Raw genomic sequence first — 21242 nt, 5'->3', positions numbered from 1 at the left:
GTGGGTAACTATTTAAAGCAATGTCACCCACTTGAAAATACAGTTAGATGCCCCCACCTCTCTGTTGACTTGCTTGAGAGCTAATATATAAAAAAGAAATCTTCTGAAAGCAGCTCAGGCTTGACTCCATTATGCCTTTTGTGTATCTTGTAGAGAGCAACAACGTATGGATTTAACAAAATTTGTAATACTAAGTAACTGAAAGAACAGCCATGTTCTAAATCAGGCTTCTTCAACCTCGGCCCTCCAGGTGTTTTGAGACTACAATTCCCAGCATCCCTGATCACTGTTCCTGCTAGCTAGGGATCATGGGAGTTGTAGGCCAAAAACATCTGGAGGGCCGAGGTTGAGGAAGCCTGTTCCAAATCAAATAATTTAACTGCCTCACAAGAAAATACTTTTTCATCATATCAAGACAAAAGCCTTCAGTTATTGACTAATGACAACAAAAAGTTTACCTCATGAACCCAAAGGCGTTTTATTGTCCCTGTAGATGCTGTCGTTTCAGGTCTCGACAGGCAAACACCTTGGATGACACGAGAGAAATCACGCAAGTTGAACAAATAGTGTGATTTGGTTGGAGTCGGGAGCAGATTCTCCATAGCCTCTTTATATACTGTCATGGTGCCGTTTACAATCTGTGCTGTCAGCTCAACATATTCTGGAGGGAAGCTATAACTGTTGGTTTAAATGTGAAACGCAAGAAATAAAATGACTCGTACAATGCTACCGAGCAAAACATAAACTTTAATGCACTTCCCTGCACTTGCTAAACTCCTTGGGCTGCCAATCAAGGATGGCTATAACAGCCGTACATATATGTCGGAGGTTTCTAAAGATATAAGCGGTAGTGAAGCTGTTTGCCAGTGGGAACCACCAGGAGCCATTAAGGAATTATTAAGAAGGGAGAGGAAGTCCTGCTCCTACCACTAATTGTCAGGAGATAATGGTGGAGGGACGCAGGTGGCGCTATGGTCTAAACCACTGAGCCTAGGGCTTGCTGATCAAAAGGTCGGCGGTTCAAACCCCCGCAACCGAGTGAGCTCCCGTTGCTTGGTCCCAGCTCCTGCCAACCTAGCAGTTCAAAAGCACACCAAAAAGTGCAAGTAGATTAATAGGTACTGCTCCGGCGGGAATGTAAATGGCATTTCCGTGCGCTGCTCTGGTTTCGCCAGAAGTGGCTTAGTCATGCTGGCCACATCACCCAGCGGGACAAACGCCGGCTTCCTCGGCCTGTAAAGCGAGATGAGCACCGCAACCCCAGAGTCGTTCGCAACTGGACTTAAGTGTCAGGGGTCCCTTTACCTTTGCCGTTTAATGGTGGAAGCAAAGGAGCACTTTTTTTTTCTTTTGCTTTTGAGATAAGTCAAATAATAAATTAAATAAATATGTAAACATTGAACATATTTTAAAACATGTGTATGAGAATCCAAAAGGGTTTCACTGTTCCATGGGTTTTACCTTACTAAAGGAACACTTACTAAATGAGCAAAAGACAAAAGTGTTGAATATATTTGAAAAATAAGGTTATACAAGGATGTGCCAGTGAGCCAGTGTGGTGTAGTGATTAAGAGCGGTAGTCTTGCAATCTGGGGAACCGGGTTCGCGTCTCCGCTCCTCCACATGCAGCTGCTGGGTGACCTTGGGCCAGTCACACTTCTCAGCCCCACTCACCTCACAGAGTGTTTGTTGTGGGGAAAAGGGAAAGGAGATTGTGAGCCGCTTTGAGACTCCTTAGGGTAGTGATAAAGCGGGATATCAAATCCAAACTCTTCTCTTCTTCTTAGCAGACCATCAATATCCATATTTACATATATCCATATTTTGCCAATCACCCATTCCCACCACCCTTCTGAGTAATACCCCTCCCCACCTTCTCACTAAATAGAAGGATCTGGCAACTTCTGTTTCAGTGTATCTGAAGAAGTGTGCATGCACACGAAAGCTCATACCAAGAACTAACTTAGTTGGTCTTTAAGGTGCTACTGGAAGGGGAAAAATTTGTTTGTTTGTTTTGACTATGGCAGACCAACACGGCTACCTATCTGTAACATATTTACATTATACTGCATGCTTTGTAATCCACAATATTTCAACTTCACTTACCATATACTGAGGTGCCAATCAACTATTCTGGAGAAAATTGTATACATTGACGCATCATCAAACTCATTGATGGTAACTGTATTAAAATGTCGCAAATACCGAGGAGTAATTGGGTTTCGACCTCCACCTGCAAAAAGAAAGCACAATCATCATAATAAAAAAGGAACTACAGTGAACTTCAAATTCAACAATGGAAACGCTTTTAGTAGCCAATTTGGACCCGCTTCTGCTAACCATTACAGTAAGTGAAAGGCAGGTTTTCATCAAGGACAAACTCTATGACCCAGATGCATATTCTCTATAGCGGCAAAAGCCATTTTATTTGCAAGTAGGGAGAACGTTGAAGGATGCGGGTGGCGCTGTGGGTTAAACCACAGAGCCTAGGGCTTGCCGATCGGAAGGTCGGCAGTTTGAATCCCTGCAACGGCGCCTGTTATTTGGTCCCTGCTCCTGCCAACCTAGCAGTTCGAAAACATGAAGTGCAAGTAGATAAATAGGTACCGCTCCGGCGGGAAGGTGTACGGCGTTTCTGTACGCTGCTCTGGTTCGCCAGAAGCAGCTTAGTCATGCTGGCCACATGACCCAGAAGCTGTACGCCGGCTCCCTCGGCCAGTAAAGCGAGACGAGCGCCGCAACCCCAGAGTCGGTCACGACTGGACCTAATGGTCAGGGGTCCCTTTACCTTTACCTTTTATGTCTGGATTACCAATGTTTTATGGATGGTATTTAATGATTTTATTCTCTAATTATGTCAATAAAGGCTGAATGAATGAGTAAAGGATGAGTTGAAAAGGATGTTCAAAGTAACTTTTATTTTAAAAAAACCCAAAGCTTTTCTTTTGGGAATTATAGGGACCTAGCTACCTAAATTGTATACAAATTCATTTATGTATGCTGCTACAGCAGCAAGAATTTACCCGCCCAAAAATGGAAAGAAGAAGAAGTCCCAGTAAAGGATGAATGGATACAAAAACTTACAGAATATGCAGAAATGGTGAAACTTACCGGAAGAATAAGAAACCAAGTTAACAAACTTTTTGTAAAAAAATGGAAATGGCTTATTGAATATTTGCAGATAAATTGTAAACAGATAAAAACATTAGAAGGATTATTGTAACAACCTGCAGTTTTGTAAGAGTATATATTTACAGTAGATAATTAAATGAGGAAGTTAAATGAATTTAGATACGCAGAAGATATTAAAAAATAAATTCAAGGAACCACAGAAAGAGGGGGAAGGAAGTCAAATTTCAAATTTTGAAATGTTAAATTGATTGCAAATGTAATGAAATGTATAAATTTGAATAGTATACAGTGGTACCTCGGGTTAAGTACTTAATTCATTCCGGAGGTCCGTACTTAACCTGAAATTGTTCTTAACCTGAAGCACCACTTTAGCTAATGGGGCCTCCTGCTCCGCCACGCCGCCAGAGCCCGATTTCTGTTCTCATCCTGAAGCAAAGTTCTTAACCTGAAGCACTATTTCTGGGTTAGCGGAGTCTGTAACCTGAAGCGTATGTAACCTGAAGCATTGTAACCTGAGGTACCACTGTAAATAAAAAACAATTTTAAAAAAATCTGTGTTCCAAAAGCACCAAAAGAAAAGCTTTCAAAATAAACTCAGAAGGTCATACCTGGTGGCCCCATTGCACACATGATCTGAATATCCACCAGTTTAATCACAGAGCAGTCCTTCAGGTCATACCAGTTCCAGTGATCTAACCACTGACGAAGTAACTCTACAGGAGGCTGAGCCCCATAAACTTCTCTTGCTGGCATATTGACATCATCCACAAATACAACCTGTAAATAAAAAAAAAATCTGTTTTTCAACACTTATTCTGTACATTGCACATATGCCTATGCACACAGAGAGTGAACTTCTTACTATTATTGTTATTATTAAAAATGTGCTTCTGAGCTAGAGATGGGCTGATCTGTCAATTTCAGATTCTCATATTTACAATTTTGCATTCAGTTCTCCACAGTTGCACACCAGTCTGCAACTAAAAAAAAAGTCCTCATGAAAATTCAAAAGCATTCTAATGCAAATTTCTATATACACATATTGCCTAATATGCACATTTTTGCAAAGCAATTTCCCCTAATACAATACATTTTGTTTATTCTATTTTCACTAACATATGCATTTTATGCACATTCTAATCCAGTGTGTGCATTTGGGCACACACATGGCTTGGCTGGCTAACTGCAGTGCAAAATTCAAAGAAGTGAGACTTCTGAATCATGGCTGTGTTTCAGGTCATGTATTGTTTTGGGAAGTGTGAATTAGGAACATCCGTCTTTAAATGCAAACTGGAATTTCTCTCCATCCCTATTCACAGCATATCCTGGGTGAGGTTTCTTACCACTAAGTAATCCCAACAACACCCTCCTCTCTTTCTCATCTCTTAAGAAAAGAGGGAAGAGGCTTCAGATCAAATAGATTTCTACCTGCCAGCTCTGTCTAAATGATCAAGAAACAGCTGAATTTCAAGTCTGATTCCCCCCCCCTCCTCTCCTCCACTTTGAAAAATGATATCTTGATTGTGCCATTTTCATTCTCATTGTACTTTGTTAAGCAACATTACAGTGGTACCTCGCAAGACGAAATTAATTCGTTCCGCGAGTTTTTTCTTCTTGCGAGTTTTTTGTCTTGCGAAGCACGGTTTCCCATAGGAATGCATTGAAAATCAATTAATGCGTTCCTATGGAAACCGCTTGCCGGGCTGGCGGTACGGAGAAGGGCTTTTCTCCCCACCACAAGCCTTCAGGACAGGTCCGGGAACAGAGGGGAAGGTGCGCTGCACTTCTCCTCTGTTCCCGGAGCTTGCGGGGCTTGCGGTGAGGAGAAGGGCTTTCCTCCCCACCGCAAGTCTTCAGGACAGGTCCGGGAACAGAGGGGAAGGCGCGTTGCGCTTCTCCTCTGTCCCCGGACCTGTTCTGAAGGCTGGCGGTCCACCGCTAGCCTTCAGAACAGCCATCCGAAGGCTGGCGCGGGGAGAAGGGCTCTCCGCCCCACCGCCAGCCTTCAGAACAGCCATCCGAAGGCTGGCGCGGGGAGAAGGGCTCTCCGCCCCACCGCCAGCCTTCAGAACAGCCATCCGAAGGCTGGCGGGGGGAGGAGGTCTCTCCGCCCCACCGCCAGCCTTCAGAACAGCCATCCGAAGGCTGGCGGGGGGAGGAGGTCTCTCCGCCCCACCACCAGCCTTCGGAGCAGCCTTCCGAAGGCTGGCGGGGGAGGAAGTCTCTCCGCCCCACCGCCTGCCTTCGGAGGAGGTCCGAGGACAGTGGGGAAGACGCACTGCGCTTCCCCGCTGTGCCCGGAGATTTCCCTATAGGGAAATTCGTCTGGCGAAGCACCTCGAAAAACGGAAAACTCTTTCTTCTTGCGAGTTTTCCGTCTTGCGAGGCATTCGTCTTGCGAGGTACCACTGTATTGTCAAGGCAGCTTTTCCAGGAGCTGTTCTCAGCTTGCAAGACATACTCATGGGATGGGGTGGGGAGGTATGAGTTTGAGTTCCCTGCACTGTTGTTTCTTTGCACGCTAATGGAGGTAAGTTTGCTAAGTTTAAACTAATTGACACTGCTTAGGGAAATTTTTTATGTTTGATGTTTTATCGTGTTTTTAATATTCTACTGGAAGCCACCCAGAGTGGCTGAGGAAACCCAGGCAGATGGGCAGGGCATACATTTATTATTATTATTATTATTATTATTATTATTATTATTATTAATTATTATTTTTCAAGGTCCTCGGCCAGCATGACTTTGGACATGCCTGCTGTATACAAAGACTTCTGCCCTCCCTGACTGATACATTATGTGCTCATTTTTGTCCTCAGGTAGCTGGGTGCAAAAAAAATATGACATGAGCATTGTGACAAGTCTGTAGTCTGCAGTTTTTAAAAAAGTTACCATCCTCTTTCCAAGAGGGGGACCAAAGACTCCTTTTCTCCTTTTATCCAGCTTTGACATAATGATGTTCTGAGTCTGAGCTGCTGTAGTCTGCGCTGAGAAGTTAATGAGCAATGGTTTGTAGATATCCTTATGTAAGCGGTTTAAGAGAAAATCCTATAAAAATAGTTGAAACGGAGGGAGAGAGAGAGAGAATGGGTCACATGAGCATATACATCTGACAGCTTATATAGCCTACTAGCAAAAAGCGCGCACACACACACACCCCTTGTATTTATTGCCAGTCGTCTAAATGCAGTAAGCTTTTCCACATCAAGCTCGTGAGCCATTCTGCTTATAAAATGATGAGGCAATAATGAATCCATGGTCATTAACATTCACAGCGCCTTAATGAGGTTCCTGCAGAAATAAACCAGGGTGATTCAAAATTTTAGGACCCGTGGTTTTAAAGAATATGAGGTGATACATCACTGATACTCCCCGTACCGAAATGAATGGGGAAGTTAAACTACCAAATGCCTGAGCTAAGCAAGGCCCATTCTATCCCCAGCAAACTGCTCAAGATAGGGCAGGGGAAATAACTTTGCATTTTGCCTGTACCAAAAATTCCACTTTTTAAAATGTTGTTATGCCATTTCAAGAGCACCGGAGAAGATCTTCTGTTTCTCAAAAAAGAAGTACCTTCCTAGGTGTACAAACCAAACCATCACTGAAGGAGTCTATGAGACCTCAGGGGCAGAGTGGCAAGTTATGCATCGCCAGAAAAGAGATTTTATTGCCTCATGGCAGAAGACAAGGATAAACAGTCTACTTTAAGCGATGCTGGTACATCATGAACATATCTGCTATGATACAGTTCTTCTGGTCTTAAAACTAAACTTTATAAAGATCCACGTTTGCAGAGAGATCCACGAACACTTTACCATGCTTGGCTCACCATGCTATACCATATAGTAGGGACGCAGGTGGCACTGTGGTCTAAACCGCTGAGCCCCTTGGGCTTGCCGATTGGAAGGTCGGCATTTCGAATCTCTGTGACGGGGTGAGCTCCCGTTGCTCTGTCCCAGCTCCTGCCAACCTAGCAGTTTGAAAGCACGCCAGCACAAGTAGATAAATAGGCACCACTGCGGTGGAAGGTAAATGGCGTTTCCGTGCGCTCTGGCACTCGTCACGGTGTCCTGTTGCACCAGGAGCGGTTTAGTCATGCTGGCCACATGACCCAGATAACTGTCTGTGGACAAACAGCAGCTCCCTTGGCCTGAAAGTGGAGGTGGGTGCCGCACCCCATAGTCAAATTCGACTGGACTTGACCGTCCAGGGCTCCTTTAACTTATACGATGTAACATCCATCAGGATGATAAAACCTCACACCTGTCAAATGCTGATTCCAGCCTTGGCTTTATACCTGCCAGAGCATGTACACACATTTCTTAGAGAAAGGGAGGGTGGCTAAGTCATGCTTCAGGCCCTTTGGCCAAACTTGGACTGTTTCTAACTACCCAGTGCAGCTGGTATGCTAACCCTGGGGTGGGCTTCTCAAGACCTGGCTTAAGCATTTAGTACACTTTCACCCATTTTTCTAAAACACACACACACACACACACACGCAGAGAGAGAGAGAGAGAGAGAGAGAGAGAGAGAGAGAGAGAGATCATTCTCCAGCTAAACACATCAGCATTGCTTTGTTGCCTTCCCTTAACTTTGGGTCCCACGTTACTAATATTTTATCAGTGCAATAAATCAAAGTCGCGTTAAAGAGTAATTAAATAAAAGCCAATTACAGCCCTTTATTGCAAAAATAATTTTCCAGTTTAGTTACTCCGTGTTAACTAGAATAAATTTCTAAGTATCAGAATCAGCAAAATGACTGTGGGAGGCCACTTGCTACTTTTCACCGAAGAGCAAATCTAATTATGCATAACATTAATGCAAGAATTAATTGCATTAATAAAAATTCATTTACAGGGAAGGCAGGCGCACAAAGAGAAATAACTTACAGGAAGACAAACACCGAGGGTTTTTTTATAGGCTTTTTGACTGAGATTATATCAATTGTTCTTCTAAATAAGGAGTTCATAATTTTGGTCACTTATGTGGGTAATGGAGGGGAACTCAAAGTGGCTTTATAGAATGCCAAAACAACCATTTAACAGATGTGCTAATATTTATATTTCTCAAGATAACTCATAAGACCATGAAGAGACCTCTTTTGACATTCAGGCAAAGGAATATTGATCTAAAGTAAAGAGCAAACCAAATATGCATTTTGATAGCTCCAAGTTAAACCTAAGGTCATTCCCAATCTTCACAACAACCCAAGTCTCCTTTCCCTTGCAGCTTCTTATCACCACCACTCCTTGTCCACCAGACTCCTCCTTAAGGCACATCTTTTCACCCCAGTTTTCCCTTCTTTTGTTTCATCATCTTCCCTCCCTAATCTGTATTGCCTCTGATTAGACTGCAAGTCTTTGGGCCATTTTATTTTTCATAGGGACACAGGTGTCAGGGACGTGGCTCAACCGAGCGCAGGGGAAGAGTCAGACTCAGAAATTGAGACAAGTGAGAGAGAGGCCAACTCTGCAAACGAAAGCTGGCTGACAGAGCCAGGAAGGGGGAGCTCGACCCTCCTTCACAAAGAAGTCACAGACACGATAGCTCTCAAGAAGGGGGAGAGTTAGGAGGCAGTCAGAGGGTTGCTAGGCAACCAGCAGAGAGGCAGAAGACAGCGTGTCTAGTGGAAGTGGGAAGGGGCAGTCCAACTTCTCAGCCCCTGTTCTCGGAGACAGGACAAGGTCAGAGTGCAGCAGAAGGGCAAGAGGGGAAGGGCGGGAATCTGGCATCCTTCCTGCTGTGAGAGGGGTGGAGATTCAGACTGATCAACTCCTTCGAGGAGTGCAGGCCAGAAGCCGCGCTCTGGATGTGTTTTGTAAATAAAAGTACCATAAAACTGCTGGGAGGTCATTAATTCTTATTGAGGCATGCTTGCTTACCTGCCTGAGATCATTACAACAGGAAGCTGCTGTGCACAGAGTCAGACATTGGGGCATCTTTCTCAGTACATTGACCAGCAGTGGTTCTCCATGGATTTCAGGCACCGTTATCTCCCAGTCCTACTTGGAGATGCCAGGGAATGCCCCTGGGATCTGCTGTGGGCAAGGCAGATCCCCTATGACTGGCTCTCCTTCATTTTTGTGCACCCAGAATTTTTGAGCTCCAAGTAAAGGAATAAGCATCAAAGCTGAGGAATGGAACAGTTAGGATGCCTGCTCAAAACGTCTTCTGCAGCTACCACTGACATTGTCTGCTTACTCTGCTAAGGTTAGAGGGAATGAGAGAAAGCCACGCCCAATCTCGAGAACGAGGATAAAGTTTGGTGGTAAGCAGGGGCGTAGCGTGGGTTGTCAGCACCCGGGGCAAGGCAAGTAATTTGCGCCCCCTAACCCATGGATTTGCGCCCAACCCCCAAATGTTGCGCCCCCTAACCCCCAAATGTTGCGCCCCCTAACCCCCAAATGTTGCGCCCGGTGCGGCCGGCCCCCCCTGCACCCCCCATGCTATGCCACTGGTGGTAAGAAGCACAGGGTCCAGTTTTCATTAATTCCCAAACAGTGGGGATTCTCCTTGCAGAGACAAAAAGTGCAACGTACATTTCAAGACATACTTACTATGATATATACGCTCTTGCCAGTTCCTGTTGGCCCAACAAATATGAACGGCTTTTGATGTGTTGTCAGCATTTCCATTAACGAAAAGTATCGGATGGTGTCCAGGGTGGGGACAATTATTTCGTTGAAGAGCATGTCTTTCGGTATAGGCGGAGCTGTCTCGAGTGCCTCCACCCAAGGCTCCCACCTTCCTGCGCCCTGTTTCAAAACATAACACAATCAGAAAGAACAGGAGAAGGATCTCAAGGACACATTTCACCCTGCGCTAGTGAGATCGTGCCACGTCCCTTGCTGTATCAGGAACTGCTTTGTGCTCAACTGTGTGCTTCTGCATCTCTGAATCAAGAACTCAGGACCACACATGGTCAGGGCTGATCACCCATCAGCCACGTGGGGACACCTGAATTCCTGCCACTCTTTCTTTGAGTTGCTGCGGTGGGAGGAGAAATATTCAGGCCCTCTTCCCTCCCAAACAGGCAGCTAGCTTCAGTGGAAGTATGTCGAGACTGGATTACAGATCAATTTATCACTGAAAGCTAAACCATGCCCATCATTAAAGGTCCATACATTGTTCTGAATATAAATATGAAACCGGCCATTTACTCTGCTTTTTGTCATATTGGGGTGGACTGGAAAATGGCAGCCATCATTAACTACTTTCTGAAAGGAGTGTTCCATAATTCAATAAAGACTACTGATCTAACGTAGAGGTGATACTGGAAATGAATTTACCAATTCAACTCCAGGAAAAACCTCTACTGAAAACAAACACACTCACATCTTTGACAAAGCGGTACTCATAAATTGTTCCATCCTCTGGATAGGGGACAGTCAGTATTTTTGCGCGCATGTGCTCAAGACCACTCAGCAATTTATATTTTTCTCTCGTTTCGTCGCTCATTGGCCCTTCCAGCAATTCACGAACGATCTTGTCAAATTTCAGCCGGTCGCTCTCCTTACAGCTGGCTCCGACAGACCAGGTGAGAGAAAACACAAAAATGCTCTAGTGCAAAAGGAAAGTGAGAACGTGTATTCATTAATTAACAATGAAACCCTATGCATGTTTACTCAGAAGTAAGGCCCACAGTGTCCAATGTGGCCTACTCTGTGGCTCCAATGGGGCATATACTATATGCAAGGGGGCAAAGAATCACAGTCCAAAATGATAATTTTTATACTAAAGTGCAGGATTGAAAATGGCCTCAGCCCAGTATACCTGAAGGAGCATCTCCACCCCCATCGTTCAGACACTGAGATCCTCCTCCGAGGGTCTTCTGTTGGTTCCCTCACTGCGGGAAGTGAAGTTACAGGGAACCAGGCAGAGGGCCTTCTTGGTAGTGGCGCCCGCCCTGTGGAATGCCCTCCCTTCAGATGTCAAGGAGATAAAGAACTACATAACTTTTAGAAGACATCCGAAGGCAGCCCTGTATAGGGAGGCTTTTTAATGTTTGATATTTTATTATGTTTTATATATGCTGTAAGCCACCCAGAGTGACTGGGAAAATCCAGCCAGATGGGTAGAATATAAATAATGAAATTGTTGTTGTTGTTGTTGTTGTTGTTATACCTCTTAATGAGGGTGAAAGAGGAGAGAACAAAATCTGGTCTGAAGCTCAACATCAAAAAAACTAAGATCATGGCCACTGGTCCCATCACCTCCTGGCAAATAGAAGAGGAAGAAATGGAGGCAGTGAGAGATTTTACTTTCTTGGGCTCCATGATCACTGCAGATGGTGACAGCAGCCACGAAATTAAAAGACGCCTGCTTCTTGGGAGAAAAGCATTGACAAACCTAGACAGCATCTTAAAAAGCAGAGACATCATCTTGCCAACAAAGATTCGTATAGTTAAAGCTATGGTTTTCCCAGTAGTGATGTATGGAAGTGAGAGCTGGACCATAAAGAAGGCTGATCACCAAAGAATTGATGCTTTTGAATTGTGGTGCTGGAGGAGACTCTTGAGAGTCCCATGGACTGCAAGAAGATCAAAGCTATCCATTCTGAAAGAAATCAGCCCTGAGTGCTCACTGGGAGGACAGATCTTGAAGCTGAGGCTCCAATACTTTGGCCACCTCATGAGAAGAGAAGACTCCCTGGAAAAGACCCTGATGCTGGGAAAGATTGAGGGCACAAGGAGAAGGGGACGACAGAAAACGAGATGGTTGGACAGTGTTCTCGAAGCCAGTGGCGTAGCGTGGGTTGTCAGCACCCGGGGCAAGGCAAGTAATTTGCGCCCCCAACCCGTGGATTTTAGCACTCAAGTGCGAGCGCCCCCCCCCAGATGTTGCGGCCGGTGCGGCCAGCCCCCCTTGCACACACCCCACGCTACGCCACTGGGGCTGGGGGCGAGCGAAGGAGCAAAGGACCCCCCCCCAAAGGCTCAGCAGGAATTTATTAAATTTATTATTTGCGGAGCCCCCGCAGGCCGAGGCAGCCGAAGCCCCCTCCCCTCGGGCGCCTCCCCGCCCCCTCCTCTCCTTGGGCTGTAGGTGGAGCCCGCGCTCCGAGGCGCTCCAGATCCGGGCTTGGCGAGCGCCTCTCCTCCTCCCGGCCGGGTCCGGGGGCTTCCAGCCGCGCTCCGTCCTCGCCCCCCCCCCCCCCCCGCGGCTGAGACTTGCGCTGAGAGCCGGAGCCAGCGGCGCCCCCTTCCGCTGGGAGACCCTCGCCCGCCCGCCGGCTTCCTCTCGGAGGGTTTTGGGGAGGGCAGGGCGCATCGAGGCCCCTCGGAGCTCTCCTCCCTTCCAGTCGGCAGAAGCAGCTGTGGCTGGGCCGAGGGGATGGCGGCGGCAGCGGGGTGCGGAGGCTGCCCGTGCCCGGCCAGGCGTCGGTGGCGGCGTCGGCGCTGCTGCAGCGGCTGCTCCTCCTGCGAACAGTGAGTAGAGCGCAGCGGCGGCGGCGGCGGGGGGCGCACGCGCGCTAGGGCGCAAGGCTGGCGGTGGCGGCGGGGAGCCCGGCGGAGGAAGGAACTTGTCCCTTCCCTCTGGACTCGCGCCCCCCCCAGATGTTGCGCCCGGTGCGGCCGGCACCCCTGGCACCCCCCACGCTACGCCACTGCTCGAAGCTAACAACATGAGTTTGACCAAACTGCAGGAGGCAATGGAAGACAGGAGTGCCTGGCGTGCTCTGGTCCATGGGGTCACGAAGAGTCGGACACGACTAAATGACTAAACAACAACAACAACAACAACAAAACCTGATACTACACTACACTGTGGATTGCTCTATCTGGAGAGATTAAAGCTCACAGCAATAAGAACATCTCTACACACTATAATTGATGCAGGAAGCAAGCATAAAAGGTGAGAAATTTGGATTGGGCCAGAGTTCCCAGAAACATTCAGTATCATGGAAGAGGCAAGCAGTAATATATTATTATTATTATTATTATTATTATTATTATTATTATTATTATTATTCCCACTCATCTGGCTGGATTTCCCCAGCCATATTTAAAATATTTAAAATGCAATAAAACACCAGACATTAAAAACTTCCTTAAGCAGGGCTGCCTTCAGATGTCTTCTAAAAGTCAAGTAGTTGTTTATTTCCTAGGAGGAAAAGCCCTATGGTGTATGAATCCCCCCCCCCCCCGATGGACACAGATAGGCAAATGTATGACAGATGCAACTTCATGGATGACATCGATAGTTTATAAGTTGGCTGAGGAAAACATCACTGGAGCAGTAAGGATACTGTACGGAAATGCCTTAAATGCAATTGGATCCAGCCAGGAACTGTTAGCTCAAATCATTCCAGTATCTAAGCTGCCAGACAAAGGTTCTTTTTATCATGTGTGGTGGTCTTATAGTAAGGTTAAAGCTTACTGGGAAATGATATACAATGAATTGAAAAAGATGTTCAAAATAACTTTTATTTTAAAAAAAACACCAGAAGCTTTTCTTTTGGGAATTACAGGGACAGAACTACCTAAGTTGTATAGGTGGAGATTCAATCCTTCTCCAAGCCATCCCACAGATGGCAAGGGGGAAGAAGACTATAAAAAGGACTCTCTGTATGCCCTCAGTGTGCCGGGACTAGCACTACAGCTCAACACCAACAGCTCTTGCGTGAGGCATGATCAACCTACGTGAAGGGCCTTGTGAGTATGGATGAAGGTGTGAGTGTTTGAACCTCTTGGTACCAATGTATTAATGTATACTTGACTATACAAAATAAATGTTACATGAGAGGTGTGTCAACCCAGATCTGGTCTCTGACGTGTCTTATTGAAAGTCCTATAGCATACGGGATATCACTTGTCTCTCTGGATGTCAAAAGAACCAAGTGACCACAGTTTGGTGACACTTCCCAAAGCAGGGAGGGCTTTGGGAAGGTGGTGAGAGGGTCTTGGACCAGTCAGACAATCGCACCTCTTGCCCTAAGCCGGGCAGAAGCTTCCTGGGCTTTGGGGAAGGAGGTGCCAGGGGAAATTTTAGGGGATTAACCTAGCCCCCTTGTCCATTGACTACAAGCCTCTGTAATGCACCCCTAAGTGATCTAAATATGTTACCAAGCCATCAATTGTAATGCGTCAGGTTTGCACCAACACTCTAATTTGATAAAGATCCATGGAGGTTAACTCAAACCAAATCTCTGATTCAATGCGTTAACAAGATCCTGCCCACCTCAAGCCAAGAAAATATTTCACGGTCCGTAACAGTCTTAAGTTTCGCTTCGTTTTGAAACTCATCCATGAGACAGTCCATCAGATTCATCAACGATCGAACCAAGTTGGTATCTGACGTAGGAGACAGTTCCTAGGAGGAGCAAAGGCATGTTCTCCATAGTACATGAACTTAATTTAAAATGAGCCTGTTCCATCAGCCTTACCATCAAAAATTAAACAACGCCTAACTCTAAGCATTAAGGGATGCGGGTGGTGCTGTGGGTTAAAACATAGAGCCTAGGACTTGCTGATCACAAGGTCGGCGGTTCGAATCCCCGCGACGGGGTGAGCTCCCATTGCTCGGTCCCTGCTCCTGCCAACCTAGCAGTTTGAAAGCACGTCAAAGTGCAAGTAGATAAATAGGTACCGCTCCGGCGGGAAGGTAAACAGCATTTCCGTGTGCTGCTCTGGTTCGCCAGAAGCGGCTTAGTCATGCTGGCCACATGACCCAGAAGCTGTACGCTGGCTCCCTCGGCCAATAAAGCGAGATGAGTGCCGCAACCCCAGAGTCAGCTACGACTGGACCTAATGGTCAGGGGTCCCTTTACCTTTACCTAACTCTAAGCATTATGGGCACAAGAGATCAAAAAACAAAGCCCTGTGTTATCCTTAAGACAAAATAAAAAAATAACCTCCAAACAAAAATAAAATAAAGAAATGCAAGCAATTTGTTATCCTCAGTCCTACTTCTTTAGATTTTTCTCTTATTGCATAGGGTATGAAATAGGATTGATAATAATAATAACTGCAAAGCCAGCAACCGAATTGACTGAACTAAAGAGCAATCTAATGTCACTGAAATGTTGACTGTGAATGCCAACCCAAGAATAGGGACTGCAACTTTACACATATCTATTCAGAAGTAAGAACAATTGATTAAGATGGGACCGAAGCTGAAAACTTTCCCCAGAATGCACGCTTTTATCGTAAAGTGCACACTTATGCATGCATCCTTTAAACAAAATACTTATTTTTGTGCACTGTGTCATGAAATCCTATGCAATGTACAATCTGACTGGGAGTTGTGTTCCAGTCTACAAAGCAAGTTCAGGAACACGGAATTGAGGGCCTACCCACCCTTTCCCCCAGGGAAAACTGCTCTTTAATGGTCAGACAGAGCAAAGGGCAATTCAGGTTTTCTCCAGATTGACGTTTGCTCCGATTTAGCACCAAGGAGCAGGATTTTCCTGGGAAAAGAGAGTGGCAAGGGGGGAACACAGGACGAGCCCTGTCTCAGCCCACTGCAAAGAATGCACCAAACAATTTCCTCCCTCCCTTGGTTCCACACCTAAATATCCAAATTTTGAAGGGGGGGGAGCTCTTGTGACCATGATTAAAGCATTCATGCTTCTGTACTGACACACTCCAGGAAGGCAATTTCCATTTCATTAAATCCATGCTTAGCTCACCTTTGTACACTTTCTAATAAACTCAACAGAAAGCGGGACTATCCTGTCAAACAAGCCTGTTATAAACTCTTTATGTAGAGGTGTGACGGTGGGAGGCATCAGATGTAGCCAGGATAGCATCACAGGTCTCCAACCTAGCATTTGTGGCTCCATGTAGACCATGCCACATCTGGAAACCTGCAAAAGGAGAATACCTTTACATATCTTAAGGCTATAGATAACCTAACCTAATGGAATGCTTATATGTTCAGTAAACTTGTGGAAGCTGGCTCGGATAGTCTAGGTCTGACAGAACAAAATGATTGTCAACAATTATATAAATCACAAGTTGACGTATTACATGCCAACAATTTCAGATCTAACCAGTTGCAGTGACACAAGTTCTAGTTTGTGTGTGTGTGTGTGTGTGTGTGCGCGCGCGCGCGTGTGTGTGTGTGTAAATCATAGCTTTCATTTTTTAAACTTCCTTTATTAAAGAAAGATGGAGAGGGAGAGGGAGCCGACTCCTGAAAACAAAAATAATTTTCTATTAAAAAACTGCAATTAAGAAAAGGCTTCATTCATTTTTCACTAATCCATTATACAAAATCATGGTTGTAGATACCAACTTTAAAAATAAATCAAAAAATCAAACGACAATTTATAGGAAGACTGGCATTGCAACAAACAAAAATATATCTTTCCAAAAGTGGAAATCAAAATGGACAGGGGACTGGGGTAGAAACTACTTAAAATAATGAAATCTAACAAGAACTTGGCATGCCGATTCCAAACACATTCGCTCAGAAACGTCCCACTGATTTCAAGGACATTAACTTCCACGAAAAAGCATTTAGGAATTGTTATTTTTAAAACAATACAACGAGAAAGTTTGCTTTTGGCAGACTAATTGGATAATGATTGTGTTAGTTATCAAAGACCTGCACAAGCTGCCAGTTTGCTGCCAGGCCAAGTTCAACATGTTCCTATTGATATATGCAGCCCTTAACAGCTTGGGACCAGTTTACTTACCCCATAGGTTCCTCTTTGCTCTGAGAAACTTGCACTTACAGGTCCCACACAGTATTCCTTATGCATTTGTGAGGAGTTATTATTTTAGCATGGCAGCAGCACCTGTGGTTTGGAGCTCCCTGCTTAATGACATTAGGCAGGCACCTGCTGTTTACTGTTTTACACACCTGCTGAAAACCTTTCTGTTTCAGCAGGCTTTTCCAAATACAGTGGTACCTTAGTTCTCAAACAACTTGGAACCCAAACACTGCAAATCCAGAAGTAAGTGTTCCGGTTTGCGAACCTTTTTCGGAAGCCAAACATGCTCTGTTTTGAGTGTTATGCTTCCGATTTGAGTGTTACACTAAGGTCTGTCTGTTTTTGCTATTTATTTTGCGTTTTTGTTTTTGCAGCTCTTTTTTGTTTTGTTTTTGTGACTGTGTGGAACCCAGTTCAGCTACTGATTGGTTGACTGTGTGACTTCAGTACATGTTTTATTGCTTTCATTTTATGGATCAATTGTCTTATTAGATAGGAAAATCCATGTTAAATTGCGGTTTTAGGGGTTGTTTTCAAAAGTCTGGAACGGATTAATCCATTTTGCATTACTTCCTATGGGAAAGTGTGCCTTGGTTTTGGAACGCTTTGGTTTTGGAACAGACTTCCGGAACGGATTAAGGTGGAGAACCAAGGTACCACTGTACAAGATTTGGTTAGATCTCTTTTTCCATTTGTTATTGTGTTTCATTGTGGTTTATTTATTTCTAACATTTTAGATATAATTGTTATTAAATTGCCCTGTGAAAAGGCAAAGGGGTTTCGGGAAATGATACATAATGAATTGAAAAGGATGTTTAAACTGATAATTCCTTTTTAAAAAAACCTGAAGCCTTTTTTGCTAGGAATAAGGGGGACAGGTGTCTTGAAAAAGGTGACGCATTTATTTATGCGACAACAGCAGCTAGAACTTTATATGCACATAAATTGAAAGAAGAATAAATTCCAACAAAGGAGGAATGGCCTATGAAACTGACGGATTGTTCTGAAATGGTGAAATCAACTGCCAAACTAATAGGACATAATGACAAAGTGTTTAAGGAGGAATGGAGATCACTGGTGGATTATCTATCAATTTATCACCAATATATGAAGTGGCAGGCAGGATTTGAAATATAAGCAGTGGGTTACTGAAAGATCTAACAATAACAGGGTTTCGATTTTAAAAAAGGTGTTATAAAACTGCTAATAAAAAAGGGGTAAAAAACAAACATCAGAAAAGGAGAGGTGGGAAGTCAAGAATTTTGTGCTGGAAAAAGAATTGTTGTCAGAGGCTCAGGAGCAGAAGAGCAGGGGAGAGAGCAAATAGAGAGCGGAGGAGAGGAATCAGAGGGGAGCGTAGGGGAATATGACAGTGGACCAAGAGATTCCATGAGCTTCTCCAGCGAATCAGAAGATTCCCAGGAGGGGGCGCCTATGGTAAGGGCGAGGGGAGTCCCAGGGGGGACGTTCCATAAACAAGGAACCAGAGGGGAGTCCCAAAGGAGTAGCGGAGGATCAGGACCAGTTCCCCCACCAGAGCACAGTGGGGGGGAAGAGTCACATGAGTCAGGACCAGCTTCTCCTCCAGCGGGGAGAGAAGATGAGTCAGGAGTAACCACGCCCCCATCGGGGAGTGGGGAAACGGAGGGAAGGCCAGGTCCAGCTAGCCTCCCCGAAAGAGGGAGCAGTGACACAAGTGTAACGGTCAGAAGGAAAGTGGGAGGCTGCGCGCGCGCGCCAAGTTCAAATGTGGAGGAGTGCGGGACAGCAGAAAACCCGGATTGGGAGCCAGGTCCTAAAGCCCGAAGGAGGGGGGGAGAAGAGTCGGCGGACTCAGCGTCAGAAGAATCTAGGAAGGCTGAAACTCCGACTAGCAGGAGGACCCAGAGAAAGAAGGAACAGAGGAAGAGGTGGAGTAAGGCTAGAATCTTAAGCTGGTGTCAGGGGGGAGGAGATTCAAATGGGACTTCTACGGTCTAGGGCATAGACGTAGCGTTGCGCGCTGCGCGTCTGGAAATGAAACTGAACTTCAATAAAGACTTTTTTACTTGAGGAAGAAGCAGCGTTGGTCTTGTGTGAGCTGGGGCCTTGGGCAGCGCTGACAATTGTATATGCCGATAAATATTTTGGAATATTTTTGGAGATCGAATAAAAGTGATATAAAAATAATAATTGTCCTTAAATGTTTCAGTATGCTTTTATTTTATTTTTAGTGTTTTACTGTTTTTATTGCAGGTGAATTTGCCAGTGTAGATCAGGAAGTAAAGAAATGAGAAAGTTATTTTTTTTTCACTGCTGTGGGATGGTCACAACCCTAATGTCATCGAAAAGCAACCTTCCGACTGCGCCAACTTACAGTAGCAGGAGAAGCAACTTCCAGGTCCATTGGTTCAAAAATAAGGCTCATCTGTTGCGACATCTGAATGATCTCACCACTCATCAGACACAGTTTCTTGTTATCATCCAGCACGGTATTCATATTCTCAATCCACACGGCATCCACTGGCCCATCAAAAATAAGCCACTTCCTGTCAGGTGTCTGGGGGGAGGGAACAAAGTTTTAGTACAAATAATGTTAAGAATTGGTAAGGTGAGCAAAAAGACCTTCTTAGAAGAGGTCTTCTTCTGTTTCCCTCACACAGGAGAGAATGTGCTGCAGCACATATCAGCATCTAAAAACAAAGAACTCTTTTATTTAAATGCAGACAAGTGTAACCAATAATCAATAATAATAATACAGTGGATGCTCAGGTTGTGAACGTGATCCATGTTCCACGTTCGCAATCCGCAGTGTCCGCAACCCACAGCGCCGCGTCTGCACATGCGCGGGTCACGATTTAGCGCTTCTGCACAAGAGCCAAAACCCAGAAGTAACCCGTTCTGGTATTTCTGGGTTCGGCACGGTGCACAACCCAAAATCGCACAACCCGAAGCATCTGGAACCCTAGGTATGACTGTAATAATAATAATTTATAATAATTTATTACTTATACCCCGGCCATCTGGCCGGGCCTCCCCAGCCACTCTGGGCAGCTCTCAACAGAATATTAAAAACACGATAAAACATCAGTCATTAAAAACGTCCCTAAACAGGGCTGCCTTCAGATGTCTTCTAAAAGTCAGAAAGTTGTTTATTTCCTTGACATCTGAAGGGAGGGCGTTCCACAGGGTGGGTGCCACTACTGAGAAGGCCCTCTGCCTGGTTCCCTGCAACCTCACTTCTCGCAGTGAGGGAACCGCCAGAAGGCCCTTGGTGCTGAATTTGTCGATTATGATGCCTTCAGTTGGTGACAATTCTAACCCTTCCCTACCATATGACCACTGAAGCGGCACAAACCCCACAGAAGACCAGGGTCTTTTATGCCTTCAGGGCACAGTTTGGCTCCTCCTTTTATTCTAGACATTGTTTACATAGAATTGAAAGGGACCCAAGGGACATCTAGTCCAACCCCCCGCAATGCAGGAATCTCAGCTAAAGCATCCATGACAGATGGCCATCTAATCTATGCTTTAAAACTATGCATATGCTGAAATATTTTAATCTTGTTGAATACTTACAGCTGAAGAGGCAAAGGCCCTAAAGCTCACAGCCAGAATGCCATCTGACCACTCGTGGGAGACAGGATCAAATTGTCCGTACAGCTGCCCCATAGTTATAGCTTTGGGGTTGATAACAGTGATCTGAACTTTATTTTCCTCCATCAGCCCCTGAGTACACATAGGGAATTGCATTTGATAAATCAGTGGTGCATTTAATTCATCAATACACATCTCTCTTATCCATACCTACATTTATATCTACTGTATGTGAATCTACATGTTATCTTTCAATATATCCAGATAGACGCACCTACACACACACATATTTGCCCTATACAGATGGATGGTTTGGCCATTCATGGCAACATAGGAAATGGAGGGGATTACGATCCTGACTCCAACATGCATGTTATGTTCTTCTTGGCCAGAAAACAATACAGTGGTACCTCGGTTTTTTAATGTCTCCGTTGACGAACGTTTCGGTTTTCGAACGCCAAAAACCCGGAAGTAAATGCTTCACTTTTCAAACACGCCTCAGAAGTCGAACGGCTTCTACTGAGAGTATATATTATTTTTCTAAATTCTCTGTATTTAATTTGCAGGCCGCCCTTTGCGCCTTGGTTTTCAAATGTTTTGGAACTCAAACGGTCTTCCGGAACAGATTACGTTCGAAAACTGAGGTACCACTGTACTTTGTCAAGAAGTGTCAAGTCCTGCCATAGTGCCATCCCTTTCACAGCCTCCCCTTTCTCCTGACAGAAATGGGAGCAGTGGGAGGAGGACTTGCTGGGAGGGGAGAAAATATCAAGTGCTCAAGGTTTAGGCCTTCTCGCATGTAATGAACGAGAGGTGCTTGCTGTTATGAGCATCTCTTTTCATTCTTTGCAGCATCCTATCATTCTAGCTACTT

General features: G+C 45.1%; 1 protein-coding gene across 2 annotated transcripts in view; it reads right to left on the bottom strand.

Annotated features, from left to right (window-relative positions):
• Positions 1-21242, bottom strand: part of DNAH7 (dynein axonemal heavy chain 7) — a 163843-nt gene that overhangs the window by 76135 nt on the left and 66466 nt on the right. For both annotated transcript variants that reach the window (XM_053360481.1, XM_053360487.1), the window contains exons 30-39: positions 20351-20500; positions 19149-19331; positions 15764-15940; positions 14314-14445; positions 10468-10692; positions 9690-9887; positions 6025-6180; positions 3741-3909; positions 2107-2233; positions 459-678 (exon numbers count right to left, since the gene is read on the bottom strand). In XM_053360481.1, the coding sequence (XP_053216456.1) occupies positions 459-678; positions 2107-2233; positions 3741-3909; positions 6025-6180; positions 9690-9887; positions 10468-10692; positions 14314-14445; positions 15764-15940; positions 19149-19331; positions 20351-20500 (1737 nt within the window). The remainder of the gene's footprint in view (positions 1-458; positions 679-2106; positions 2234-3740; positions 3910-6024; positions 6181-9689; positions 9888-10467; positions 10693-14313; positions 14446-15763; positions 15941-19148; positions 19332-20350; positions 20501-21242) is intronic.

Source organism: Podarcis raffonei, chromosome 1 (genome assembly GCF_027172205.1).
Source record: "Podarcis raffonei isolate rPodRaf1 chromosome 1, rPodRaf1.pri, whole genome shotgun sequence".
Lineage (NCBI taxonomy): Eukaryota > Metazoa > Chordata > Lepidosauria > Squamata > Lacertidae > Podarcis > Podarcis raffonei.
This window is presented reverse-complemented; position numbering and strand designations above follow the sequence as displayed.